The 12,043-nt window shown below is 34.8% G+C and overlaps 1 protein-coding gene across 3 annotated transcripts in view; it reads right to left on the bottom strand.

Annotated features, from left to right (window-relative positions):
- Nucleotides 1–791: 791 nt before the first annotated feature.
- Nucleotides 792–12,043, bottom strand: part of LOC110816306 (serine/threonine-protein phosphatase 4 regulatory subunit-like protein) — a 31,343-nt gene continuing 20,091 nt past the window's right edge. For 2 of the 3 annotated variants that reach the window (XM_022044447.2, XM_022044446.2), the window contains 2 exons: nucleotides 6,908–6,970; nucleotides 792–1,673 (listed from right to left, as the gene is read on the bottom strand). In XM_022044447.2, the coding sequence (XP_021900139.1) occupies nucleotides 1,404–1,673; nucleotides 6,908–6,970 (333 nt within the window). In that variant the 3' untranslated portion in view covers nucleotides 792–1,403. The remainder of the gene's footprint in view (nucleotides 1,674–6,907; nucleotides 6,971–12,043) is intronic. The other variant, XM_022044452.2, reaches the window with a different exon arrangement.

The raw sequence follows: 12,043 nt of genomic DNA, 5'->3' as shown, positions 1-12,043 counted from the left end.
AATCAACTAAAAACTAAATAGTCAATTATTGTACATATTTGAAGTTAACTACAAATTAAATTTTATTTTTATATTTTAAAAATTAATAAATAACTACTATAAATATTTAATTTTATTTTTATATTTAAAAATTAAAAAATATATCATTATTATGTATACTGTCAATTTAATTAAAAATTTAAATAACTAACTGTTATATATATATTTTCAATCAACTTAAAAATTAAATTAGATTTTTATATTAAAAATTCTATTATGAATATAATCACTTTAGCATTATTTTTATGTTTAAAAAATTTAAAATAGATATTATCATTTTGCTTTTATTGAATATTTTAAAATTTATTTTAAATTTATAAAAATAGAAAATTGTCATGTGGCACATTTCGGCTTTATTTATAGGTAAGGACAGAATTCTGTAGCCACTCATGGGTTTCATATCCAATCAATTAATTTGCACCTTTTAACTTGACTTGGTTGGGCTCAATTTAACTTTGAGTTTTCATTAAAGCAATAAATAGCCTTTCTACTTAATCTCAAAAATCCTTCGGCGATATTTCTCTGCCACTACGTATCAGAACCAAACTTCTCTCTTCTAATGGATTCTCTCCCACGTTCCCCAGGCTGATTTGTATCACTAAGCAAAAGCATTGTGTTAATGAGATCTTGAAGATCATCACAATTTCACCTTAAAAATGAGAGATCCTACTTGAGACAACCAAGCAAAGTACAGCATATTTTTGCAAGATTTGCCCTCACCAAAAAGAGTGTAACGAAAACAAAAAAAAAAAAAAAAAAGGGGTCTTTAGATTTCAATCTTGAGGAATCATAACAAGTTTCAAAATTATATGAGTAAATGTGAATTGGCATATGACATGTAGATATTGCTGTTTTTGAACACATAATGTGCATCCCCCATCTAAAAAAAATAATAAAAAGCTGGATCCCTTCATCTCATCCAACGGAAGATTTGGAATCACAAACTCTCAACTGCATGATCGCTGCATCAACACGGAATATGCAAATAAACGATCCTACTTCGGCTTCAAACACAAATAACACAACTTGCATCTTCTTGTCCACAAATTTTCTTTCATTTCTTTCAATGTTTAAAAAGGCACATATTCCATCATCAAACCTTTAAAGGAAAAATGGTTTACCAAATACAGCATCCTGGCAAATCAGTGAACAGAAATATTTGCTGTCATTCCATCTACCAACTTAAGATACCCCTTGCTGCAGCTGAGCTGAAGGCTAGAAAACCATCAGAACACAATGTACTCTCCGCACTGTCTGTATTCTCAAAGAATATATATTTGCCACAGTTTCTAGTTCCCTCTCAACAAGAAACATGTACATGAGGCTTCTAGTTGTCCTACTGATGAGAAGGACTCACCACAAGACTAAGACCCAGGGGGCACTGAATTTGTTTCTGATGATCTAACTATATCATCAATTGCTTCCATATCGAGAGCCATATCATTAATATCTCCCCCCTCTACCTCCATAATCATCTCATTACTGTCAGCTGCCATGGGTTCCACCCCATTTGGAACCAAATTTGAGTGCAATAATGGCTCTTCACTGGCTGTGTTTGGTTCATCAGGGTTCCGCATTGCTGTTTGTGGATATGGATCAACACAGACGTTCAATGTAGACGATACTAACAAATTCTATAGACAAGAAAAAGAAACTATAAGAATCGACGAATCAACAATATCATTAGAAAACTACAAATAAATAAACTTTAATGACCACGCAGAAACAGAGACTTGGTTGCAAGAATTTTAAATTCAAATCATATGGAAGGCTTGTTTCACTATCAGCTATTTCGTTGGACCATTGGAGAACCGATGAATGCATCATACATCACTCCACACATATAAAACACCATGAATATGAACGATGAAGTTTAAAAACATGGTAAACCACGGAGTCTTTATGAGCTCATGGATACATGGGGAGGGGGTTTGCAAGGAGGCCAAACTCCTGGGTATAGGGCACTTTTTCTGGGTTTATGGACCTTATGGCTTCAAAAGAATAGACGGATATTTAATGATTACTCCCCCCCAGTCAGGACCTATGGGACTGGATGACATTCTTGGCCACACTATGGGCGAAGGCTCCTGGATGGTATTCAGACACTGCTCTCTTTGTGGAACACAGGAGAAGAGAGGCAATAGCCCATTAATGACTCAGGATTAGGAGTCTATACTCCTCTTTCTTTTGGCCTTTATGTTTATTCTCTCTTCATCTTTCATTAGATAATTTGAGGAGGCTGTCTTATTCTCCCTGGATGTAAATTTCTCTCTTTCTTATAATACTTATTTTTCTGTTAAAAAACATGATTACTCAAAACGACAGAAATCTATAACGAACAAACATTAAGGATAAATCAAATTGATTTGCAGTCACAATAAATGTTTGTTACAAAAAGTTTAATTAACACTAGCAGTAAAAAATAAATTGCAGCTGAACTCAAACCAAGAATCCTAAAACTTCGATCATCAGCCAAGTCAGAACTTGGACAGATACATGAGTCATCATAACTCAGAACTACGTGGACAACCTCAATAGACTATTCAAAATCTAAGACTTATTAATCAGGAAATTCGTAATTAAGCATTTTAGACATCGGCTTTATGACAATTTTGATAAGATTTCTGGAGAAATTGGACAGGTTAGAATATCATCAAAATTTCTTCTGACAACCCACACTGAAATAAGAGCAAATTTTGTTAAAGTTGAGTAATATGCTATGTACAGGCCCTTCAAAATATTTTGAGGAAAAATGAGTTTATATAAGAAAAGATCATAGCAGCTGTGTATTGACAATCTGAGCTTGTAATCTGAATGCAGTTTACTTGTGATCAGTTCACACAAAGTGGTCACCTGAACTCAAACAGATGCTGGGAGGGAAACCACAAAATTTCAATAGTTTATGAAGAAAAAGAACAGAAGTGTCAGATTTTTGCTCCCTCAGCTATTACGTGAAAAACATGTAACAGAGCAACTTGAATCTAGATCTGTTGGCTATTCAAAGTTAGCTGCTTCTAAACTAGTCATTTTAGATTTTCTGTCTTAAGTATTTTACATGTTTCTCTATTTCTTCACATGTGCACATGTATGAAAATACATACAACAATTTATATGCAAGGGCCCCCATGAACACTTCAAATAAGCATGATGCATCACATACCCGAAGTAACAAATCAACAAAGATATCATTCAGTCAAGATTGATTAATACAATAACAAAGCAAAGGTGACTGCTCTTCTCACTATGACTTTTCTACATATGCATGTTATAGTCTTTAAAATAACACTCTATTGGGTGAAGTGTAAAAAAGAATGAAATTATGGAAAATAACAAATGTACTTCTTTAGAGTTCTTTTTTACATCAAAAGGAAAAGAAAAAATATCATTGATATAAAAAAGACACAAAATATGGAGGATTAGGTGTCTTCCAAAAAGAAAAGAAACCAAAAGAAAGAAAAGAGATGACTAGCTAAATTGTAGAAAGAATAGAAGAGTCAACTAATCTCTATACAAAATCGATAAAGAAATATCTTTAAAGTATCCATGCCCTCAGCTCCAACAAAGGCTAAAGAACCTTTATCCCATAAAATCACAAAAGGTGCATCATAATTTCCAATAAAAAATAAAAAATTGGCACTCTCTAGCCAAATCACCCACAAACCAGAAAAAATTGCTGACCTTGACCTCCCTCTTCACTGTCAACTCCATCCGGACCATAGAAAGGATAGTACTAAATCTAATTCTTTAGAGTTTAAATAAATACAAACTGACTCATCTCCTCCTAAAATATTGCATGTGTGTTTCATTCACCTTATAAGCTTCTTTCTATTTTTTGATGCAGTATAAGATCAAGAAATTTGAATATCTCAACTATCAAATGTTTCATTGAAATTTTTGCTTTTAAACTGAAGGCCTTTTCTTTCCTGTGCCAGTTAAAATATGAACAGTAGTTTGGTCGGATTTAGGCCAGGACAGCAATCTGGAGTGCGAAAAAGGAAATATGTATAGCATTTTTCATTTATTGGTCAGTTTTTTGTGCTCATGAGGTAAGACAAATTAGCGAGTAATTTGACTACGTAAAAATTTAGGATAAAATTGGGACATTGTTCAAGACTTCTTAAACATCACATTTATGATTTTGATTATATCAACAATTACAAAGTTCAAAAAAATTATCAAAAGAATTTTTAATAATAAGCTTCTTAAATATGAGATTGTAAAGGTACAGTGCTTCCTCAGTAAAATTTCCCAAATATGATTGAGTAATGGAATAACAAATATTAATATTCTTAAGAGATACCTTTTTTTTCCTGAAAGAAAAAACTTTATTAAGAGAAGAGGGAAAACAAATACAAAAAACGGAGGGTACATCCTCGTAGTTGTTACAGGTTATAATATTATTAGGAGATACTGCTACTAAAAAAAACAATGTATTAGATCCCAAATAATTGAATTCCTAAATAAAATAAAACCCTGATATTGATAAATCTTAATTTAGCTATGTGTGTAGTTGGAGCATAACGCTAGAATTTTTCAGATTTGCAACTCTCCTTTTCTGATTCTTTGGGATAAAGTTCTCTTTTGGCTTCCTTTTGGACAAAAGCCAACAGTTACTTCAAGGATATTTCTTTAATTCTGTGTGGACTCCATCTAATGATTACATATGTTAAACCAATATGTAAAAGGTAATAACTTATCTACACTAGTGGTATAATCCTTCTGCCGTAACTTCTTCACCCAGAATGATCTTGTTTGCAGATTTCCTTCGAGACAGATTTGGAACAGAGAAACATCCACTTATATTTCATTAATTCCAGAATTAATATTTCTTATTTAGTGCTCATCCTTTCCTCGCTGGAGAATATCTATAGCAACTCACAAATGAACAATAATACCCATGGCAAAGTCGGAATTGGTAAAAATTGGGGATACGAGAGAGGAGAGACAGTTGGCGGATGTGTTGGGTTGTAGAGTGGGTGATTTGCCTTTGAAATACCTTGGTCTTCCTTTGGGTGCAAAATTCAAAGACTCTAGAACTTGGGATCCGGTCATTGAGATGTTTGAGAGGAGATTGGCGCGCTGAAAAAAGAATTTTCTGTCAAAGGGTGGAAGACTGACTCTAATTAAAAGTACTTTAGCTAATTTACCGATTTATTATCTTTCGGTGTTAGCTATTCCATCCAAGGTTTGCAAAAAAGTTGGAAACAATACAATGCAGATTTTTATGGGGTGATGAGATAGATAAAAAGAACTATCATTTAGTAAGATGGGAGGAAGTAAAAAACCCTATGGAAAGTGGAGGATTGAGGTTGAGATCTACTGTTCAAATGAATAATGCTTTGTTAGGAAAATGGTTATGGAGAAATTGTAGGGAAGGTGACAGATTATGGTGTAAAGTGGTAGGAGCTAGATGGGGTGCAAGGGGTGGGAGAGATGGTAGGTGTGTGGATGGGAGAGCTCATGGCTTTAGTTTATGGAAAAATATATTAAAAGGTAGGAAAGCCTTTGAGGAATGTACTAGATGGTGTGTTGGAAATGGTTTAAAAATAAGGTTTTGGGATGACATTTGGGTTGGAAATGTTAGACTTAAAGACAGATTTCCAAGAATTTTGGAGATTGCTCAGAACAGAAATATGATGGTAAGGGAGGCGTATGTGGAAAATGGAGACCATAGGTGGTGGGATGTGCAGGTGAAGAGAAATTTGAATGATTGGGAGATTGATGAGTTTTCAGCAACTATATCTGTTATTATCTGAAATAAAAGTGGGGGGCCAGGATGATTATAACCAGTGGACGAGGGAGAAATATGGGATTCTTTCTGTGAAATCCCTATATTGTCATCTTTGGGGTGGAAAGGTGAATGCAGATTCTGTGTTTCCATTCAAGCAAGTATGGAAGACTAAAGCACCTCCAAGATTGCTTTTTTTGTATGGGAAGCGTGCAGAGGAAGTGTTTTAACAATAGATATGCTCATGAGGAGGGGGAGACGCTTGGTGAATAGATGTTATATGTGCAAATGTTATGATGAATCTTGTAACCATCTATTATTGTGGTGTTCGCCTGTTTATGATCTATGAACTTCTATTTATGGAATGTTGGGAATTAAATGGGTTATAGCGGGGTCGGTTAAGGATGAATTGTGGGCTTGGGCTAGGTTGTGTGAGAAGAAAAAATATTTAATGCTGATTCCATTATCTCTAATGTGGGTTGTGTGGAAAGAGAGAAATTCAAGAACTTTTGAAGGGATAGAAAATGATTTTAACAGCATCAAGGATAGATGGTTTCATCTTTTTAGTTCTTTATTTTTGGGACATGACACTCAGGATCTTGAGGATTTGGGAATGGTTTTACATCATTTGATTGAGCTGTAACTGTTGTATATTGGGCGGTACCCCCTTTGTACCTTTGAAATAATATTTTTTTTATTTAAAAATAAATAAATAAACCTTCTGTGATTGAGTTGCACCCCTTTATCGACTAGTGAATGAATTTCCTTTAACTTCTAATTCAATATGTGTATATATATGCATACGTATATATAGACACAAAAAGAGTAGCTGATGGGTTTAGTTCTGCATCCTAATCCTGTTAACCTGGAGAATGAAGAGAAAAGGATAGACTTTTGATAGGAAACGACTCCTTTCTATTACGGTCTATTGGCTTCAAACATAGCTTATGCCTCTAAATGGTCATATGCTAGAATATGTCTGGTGCCTACTTGTATATGACACCATTATGTTGGTTTACCACCCAATTGGTAATTCATGAGTACTCTTTTCTATCAAGAAGTACTGAAGACTCCAAGTTCATTCAACCAATTAAAAATAGAAACAAAATTAACAATGTTAAGCTCTTTTTACCATTGTACCTTTTCTAGTGCCAGAGCAAGCTTTGAGAGATTTGGATAGATACTCTGTGCAGCCAATAAGATCTGTTCAACATATAAATTGGAACACTTGATTTACAGCAAAGCTAAAAATGCAAAACAAAAAAAGTAACTATTCAAACAGTCATCAAGAAGCATATTGATCAAACCCTCAAGCATTTTTCAATATACATCAAAAAGTATAGTCGGGATAAGGGGAAACCTGAAAAACCATTGCAATAAAGTATCATGTAGGTCATATTTGTTATGAAGCTAATTGAATGTTAAAAAATTACTCCTCTTTGTTTACAGGACTAAGTCACTGAAGTAGATGGGCTTTGACAGCACATGGTGCAATTGGATCAGGCATGTCATGTCCCATTTGCAAATGAGTCTCCTCCTCTGCAACTCAAACAAGCCTTATTAGTTCTAGATCATGTCTTCTACTGAGATTCCAAGGCAATTTCCGGTCTTAAGATCAATTTTCAAAAGTTGATCTCAAAAAGTTGGAGACTGTCTCTATCATAGAGGCAATTGAGGTTAGCAAATTTCTTTTCCTATTAAGGACATAGGTATTTTCCTATTAAAGTAAAGGGAAAACCATTAATAAAATCAATGGAAAAGGAACTAACTTTGCAGAAACTCTCCATTTTTCTCAGAAAAAATCAATGTTCTAGATCCATTGGTCCCTATCGTAGATGGTCTAAATATGTTCTAGACCTCTTGAACAAAACTATTCTACCAAGGATTGTTTAACTCCTATGAGTACGAGTCTCATAGAGACTAAGTTTCCTTTCTGGAAAATCTGGAAGGTGAATGCTCCTTCCAGATGCTTTCTTTGCTTGGGAATCAGTGCGCGGATGTATCCTCACTACTGACAAATTAATGAGAAGGGGAAAGGATATGGTGAACTATTGTTACCCATGCAGAAGAGTGGAGGACTTGTAATCATATTTTACTTGGGTGTCCACTTGCATAAATCCTTAGGATCATGGCTTATGGGTTTCTAGGGCTTAGTTGGGTAATGGCTGACGCGGTAAGGGATGAGATTTGGGTCTGGACGCATGCCAGTGAGGAAAGAGAAATGTGGACCTCATTCCCCTTGCTAAATTTTATGTTGCATTGAAAAAAGCAGGAAAGCTTTTGAGGGGTAGAAGAGGATCTGGATAGGGTTAGAGCTAAGTGGTTCTATATCTCGGTTTTTTCGTTATAGGTCATCCTTTATACTCTATTGAAGATTTTAGGAACTTTATTAACATACCGATTAATTTATAAATATTTCTATTTACGGGCTGGCACCTCCTTGATGCTTGTAATTAATGATATTTACCATATTTTTTTTGAGATAGATATTTACCATATTTTATTTCAAAACTTATGAGCACAGGTCCTCGCTTTACCATACTTTTGACATGAGGATCTGGAATTGTATCGGCAAAATGTAGGATGCATTATAAATATGCCACCTTAACTAGACCTTGCATTGCCTTTTCAATGAACAAGTTATACAAATTTCTTCATTAGAATATGTATGATCATTGGCAAACAACTAAGCAAGTTATTTAGTATCTTGATGATACCTATAGTCTCAGCATATCCTTTACTAAATGTCTCTTGATCTATAATGGTTTTAGCAATGTTGATTGAGTATTACCCTACTTTTGATATCTTCACCAAACCATTGTTGTCCATTTGTTTGCAAAGTTTTAGGACAAACTCGTCTTCATCCACCGCATCAGTTTGAGGGGGCTGTTATTCTATAAGACAGCATACATGAATATTTTCAATGTCCTAATATTTATTGGAAACAGTCCAGATTTAATTAACTCCAGTTAGAATTTTGATTCTGCTTCCTGTAATCGCTCTCTTGACAGTTTGAACTGACATAATTATGTTTCCCACAACCAAGAAAACTCTGTTTAGGCTGAGCTTTATACAATTATCTGTTGATCTAAACTTGAGATTCCGTATCACATTTAAACCATATAATTAATTTGGATATATACACAGCAAATATACTAAATAAAATCATGTGAGATTGTTGCTGAAGGTGGGGAGTAGCATGAGGTCATTCAGAATCTCAACGACTGGAAAATAAACGAATATGAACCTCTTTTGAGCTCTTTGACATCAGATTCGCCAAATGAGGATTTTGACCAACCAGCATAGACTCTTAGTACAATGGGTAAAATCATTGTGAGGACTTTCTACAAGTATTTGACCAAGAAAGAGCCATTTGAGGGAATTTTCTGTTTAGGAAAATTTGGAAAATAAATGTGCCCTCAAGGTCAGGTTTTTTTTTTTTGCTTGGAAAGCAGTTCATTGGTGCGTTTTGACTATTGATAAACTTATGAGAAGAGGAAACATCATGGTTAACTAGTGTTGTTTATGTAAGAGAAAGAGAAGACTTGCAACAATATTCTATTTCGGTAGCCCATTGCATATAGCTTATGATCTATGGCTTTTGGAATTCTGGGATACAATTTGGTCATGGCTTGCACTTTTTTTCTTTTTTTTGGAATAGGTCATGGCTGGCACCTAAGGAGGAGTTCTGGGCTTGGAAGGATATTATGAGTCGTAAAAAACATTTGGGACTTATTCCATTGGCAATTTTTTGGGTTGTGGGGAAAGAAATGAATAGTAAAATTTTTTAGGGAGTGGAAGAGTGTCTTAATAGAATTAGAAAGAGATGGTTCTAAATCCTTAGTGTTTTAATAATATATCAACCATTGTATTTTATGGAGAATCTAGGAGAAGGAATTGATACGCTAACTGATATGTAAATTCTTTTATACATGGATTTGCACCTCCTTAGTGCCTCTAACTAATAATACGTATTATACTTTTTATTTAAAAAAAATCATTTGAGATTATTCTCAAAGTTAGTTTGCATAATCATTTAATCTAACACTATGAACGTTGTTTTGAATAATTGGTGCCATGTGCGAGGCCCCTCGCCCAAGAGCAGGAAGTTTAGATATCTGATAATGGCTTACAGGATTGCATCATCATCAAGGTTGAGCTACAATGTCCGACTAATCTCCAAATGGCCATGAATTTGCTTGATTACACAAGAAATGAGGTGACCTTTCTTCACGTTGAAGGCCTTCGTTCTCATAAAAGCATGCACAATAGTTATGCCATGGGTGGTGATTTGCCAAAGTCTATGATTGTCAAAAAAGTTAAAAAGAACCCAAATTGAAGAACACCAAATGAAGAGGCTTCCTTTTATTTGTCATGTGTGTGCAAGGGAACCAATGCACAAAGCTCTTCTAATTGGAGGCAATGGAGGAATGGGGGCTTGATCTACAAGATGCAGCAAGCAAGAAGATCGCTCACACTATGCAGGTCCAAAGTTACTTGGCAGGATACCCTTTGTGGGCATCTCCATACTCCCCTTCCAACATCTTATGTAACACAGGAATAACAATATTTGAGAATTTCCAATAGGTCTTCTCCCGTAGAAAGCTAAAAATGCCATCCTCTCTCATAAATCTTGATTCAAAGATGAATAGTCTTCAAAAATCTTTTGATTAGTTTATAATCATATTTTGATCAAGCCATATTATAATTACTTGGTTATGAATGAACTAATAGAGTCCAAATTCTTATTTCAGCAGATATGGAAGGTAATCACTCCTCCCAGAGTTGCTTTATTTGGATGGGAGGCGGGACGCAAGCATATTTTGGCAACTGACAAATTTTGGTGAATGGCTATTTTCTACGTGAAAAGGAGGCAGAATCTTGTGGCTATATCATGCTTTGGTGCCCGTTTGCGCGTAAATTAAGGACAATGACTTATGGATTATTGGGGATTAATTGGATAATACCTGTCTCAGTAAAAGATGAGAAATGAGCCTGGAAAGGTATTAGCAATGGGAAAAAACATGTGGAACTCATCCTTTTTACCATTTTATGGGTTGTGTAGAACAAGAGAAATTAGAGCTTTTGAGAGGATTGAAGAGAATTTTGTTAGAGTTAGAGACAGATGTTCCATGTATTGGGTTCTTGATGATGGGACATCCAATTCTTTAAATGGAAGATTTTGGGATTTTATTAATATATTAACTAACTAGTAAATGATTTTGTACATAGGCGGTACCCCTTTGGTACTAATGAATTAATGATACAATATACTTTTTATTTTAAAAAAATAATGATATTTTCCAGAGTCATAAAAAGAGAGCCCCCAGCCAAAAGATTTGCTATCTTACTCACCCCAACTTCTTTAAGTTTTTTTGGGGGGTTGAGTGGGGGAAGGATCCAAACTAACTCAAACCAAATAACTCCTTTTACAATTTCCATGTTATATTGAACTTTTGAAACAAATGATTATAACTTGCCACTTTGACGACATATATTACAAACATCCGAGAAAAGAACTCGATTACACCTACTTATTCATAACACTGTTAAGAATAGCAGTTCATGTAAACACCTCTCTCCTTCCAAGTGTCGCAGAAGACACTGGCAAGAGGAAGATGATAACAGTAAGGATTTGGGCGATATTTTAAAAGGATTTGAGATATGCATTCCCGAGGTAAGTACATCCTAGTTCTCTTGCTGTGTTGGATGCCGTAACTAAAGTCATACAACAGGAAGTCTTAATCCAGCAGGTGGCCCCTCACCCGGCAGATTCATCATGAGAAGCTGTTGCTACCATGCTTAGCCGTGATCCTTCTTTTGCATTTGAGAACAAGTTGATAGTTGAGGTGGAGAGTGATGTTACGAGTTCTAACTATAGGGTCAAAGAAGCCAATAAAACAAATGAGATGGATCCCAGTCAGCAGAACAGCAAAGAGAATTTAACTAGAGTAGCTCCCTTTTCAAGCCTGGTTTAGATTATAGAGTCAAGCAGATTTGATTTACTTTTCCTTGTTTCTCTCCAAAAAAATTTATTTACATTTTTTTTGTCTCTATCTAGACGATGATTTCATTTTCCTGATCTCTCAGAATGAATGAAAAGCATATGATACTTTTCTCCTCAAATTCCTTCAGTTATTTGCAACTCTGAATATCAGTATGTTCTCTATAATGAGCACTTACAAAAGATTCAAGATAAGTTGTATATGGACAAAATAGGTGCAAATTGACAAGATAGAAAAGTGATAACTGTTGCTAACCAATCAATCCTTAAGT

The sequence above is a fragment of the Carica papaya genome, chromosome 1 (assembly GCF_054855325.1).
Source record: "Carica papaya isolate Zhongbai chromosome 1, ASM5485532v1, whole genome shotgun sequence".
Classification (NCBI taxonomy): Eukaryota; Viridiplantae; Streptophyta; class Magnoliopsida; order Brassicales; family Caricaceae; genus Carica; species Carica papaya.
The sequence above is the reverse complement of the archived record's forward strand: the minus strand, read 5'-3'. Positions and strand labels throughout refer to the sequence as shown.